Consider the following 1,745-nt stretch of genomic DNA (forward strand, 5'->3'; position numbering starts at 1 on the left):
TACTTAAGATATGATTCAGAGAATAAATTCTATTTCTAGAATTATACTCCATAAAAACAGAGCAGACTGACCAAAAAAATTAAAAAAATTTCTTTTCATAGCAGCAAAGAAAAAGAGATGTCTCTTACAACAACTCCCCTACCAAATGATTCGGTCAAGCCTACGTCTACACTAATTTTTTTTTTTTCTCTTTTCTTATTTATGAAACTGAAAAATGTCAGCTTTTTGATGATATTCATCTATGGCTGCAGAAATCCAAAAGCTTCTTTCTGCCTTCAACAATTTCATCAAACAAATCATCGATTTGCGCCACAATACCCTCTGTCCCGTTCCTCAAATTACCAAAACACCCTTTCAGATTCTCCACTCTCTCTTTCAACTCCCTCTCTCCCTCTTCTTCGCTTTCCCCTCCTCTCCGCTCAAGCTCCACCTTCAGCTCCTCCAACACCGCCTTGCTCCTCCTGTACTCGTGCATCAACATCCCCTTCCTCACTCCCATCCTCCCCACCTCAGCCGCCACTCTCTGCTGCAACCTCCCCATCGCTCCGACAAAACCGCCGACTTGACTCTGCGTTTGCGTTTGAGTTTGAGACAGCGTTGCGTCGCCGCCGGGGAAACAGTAGACGAGACCGTTCATGAGAACCGTAAGTAGAAGTGAGCTCATGTTCCTCGTCGCGTAGAGCACGCCGCGGAAACCGCTGAACCCGTTCTGTAGCTTCGTCGACGACTCCATCGCCGCCGCCGTCTGTTCCGACCAAAAAGGAAACCTTTGAACTCGATTCTCCATTAGAGCTCTGTTCTCTTCCTCTATCCCAATCGCTTCTCTCCTACACCCTGTTATCGCCCTTATCACCTAAACCCAACCAAAACAGAGCATTTAAAGTTTTGATTTTGATCACTTAAACCAACAAAACAGAGCATTGAAAAGTTTTGATTTTGATCACTTAAACAAGAAAACAGAGCATTGAAAAGTTTTGATTTTTATAAACCAACAAAACAGAGCATTGAAAAGTTTTGATTTTGATAAACCAACAAAACAGAGCATTGAAAGTTTTGTTTTTGATCACTAAACCAACAAAACAGAGCACTGAAAGTTTCGATTTTGATCACTAAACCAACAAAACAGAGCATTCGAAGTTTCGATTTTGATCACAAAAAAAAACAAATAAAGATTCGATTTTTCCGTTCACCCACCTGACGAGAAAGCTGAGGAGAGAGACGACGGTGATGGTAATGGCCGTCGAGGGTGGAAGCGATCGAAATTCCGGCGGAGGAGAAGTTTTCGATGGAAGAAACTGCGGTTTTGATGACGAGACAAGCTTCCCAAAGCTTGGAGCTTTCGTCCATATACTCGTCCAGCCATTTGTCGCCGACGGGGAGCTGAAGCTTTTGCACGAGGAGAGTGAGGTGTGAGTGAGAGGTGCGGAGAAGACAGAGAGCCCTCTGTAAGAAGTGTACGGACATGAAGTTGTTTGAGAGGTAAACCCTCTCGAGATCATCCATTGATCTGTTTAGAAACGAGTAGTATCCGTTCACTGAGGTTGCAGAGGACGGATCCATTTTGTCAAAGATCTGATCTTTGGTGAGTTGAGTCGATGATCAAATTGAAAAGAGAGAGAGAGAGAGAGAGGGAAAAGGTTATATAGAGAGTGGAAGGTGTATGTATGTATACGTGTCATTTGTATATATGGTATGAGTGTAAATGTATATTGGTATAAATGGAAGACGAGTGAAAAAAATAAGAA

At 42.8% G+C, this 1,745-nt stretch overlaps 1 protein-coding gene across 1 annotated transcript; it reads right to left on the minus strand.

Moving 5' to 3' along the window:
- Positions 1-1,745, minus strand: LOC108821856 (uncharacterized). Its single transcript, XM_018594845.2, has 2 exons — positions 1,195-1,745; positions 1-853 (listed from the first exon to the last, which is right to left on the minus strand). The coding sequence occupies exons 1-2, from the start codon at positions 1,558-1,560 to the stop codon at positions 236-238; spliced, it is 984 nt and encodes a 327-aa protein (XP_018450347.1). The 5' UTR covers positions 1,561-1,745; the 3' UTR covers positions 1-235.

Source organism: Raphanus sativus, unplaced genomic scaffold, assembly GCF_000801105.2.
Source record: "Raphanus sativus cultivar WK10039 unplaced genomic scaffold, ASM80110v3 Scaffold0655, whole genome shotgun sequence".
Lineage (NCBI taxonomy): Eukaryota > Viridiplantae > Streptophyta > Magnoliopsida > Brassicales > Brassicaceae > Raphanus > Raphanus sativus.

Coding starts and splice junctions, on each gene's coding strand:
- LOC108821856 (XM_018594845.2), bottom strand. CDS start 1,560: ATGGATCCGTCCTCTGCAACCTCAGTGAACGGATACTACTCGTTTCTA. Junction 854..1,194: donor CTCCTCAGCTTTCTCGTCAG/GTGGGTGAACGG, acceptor GGTTGGGTTTAG/GTGATAAGGGCGATAACAGG.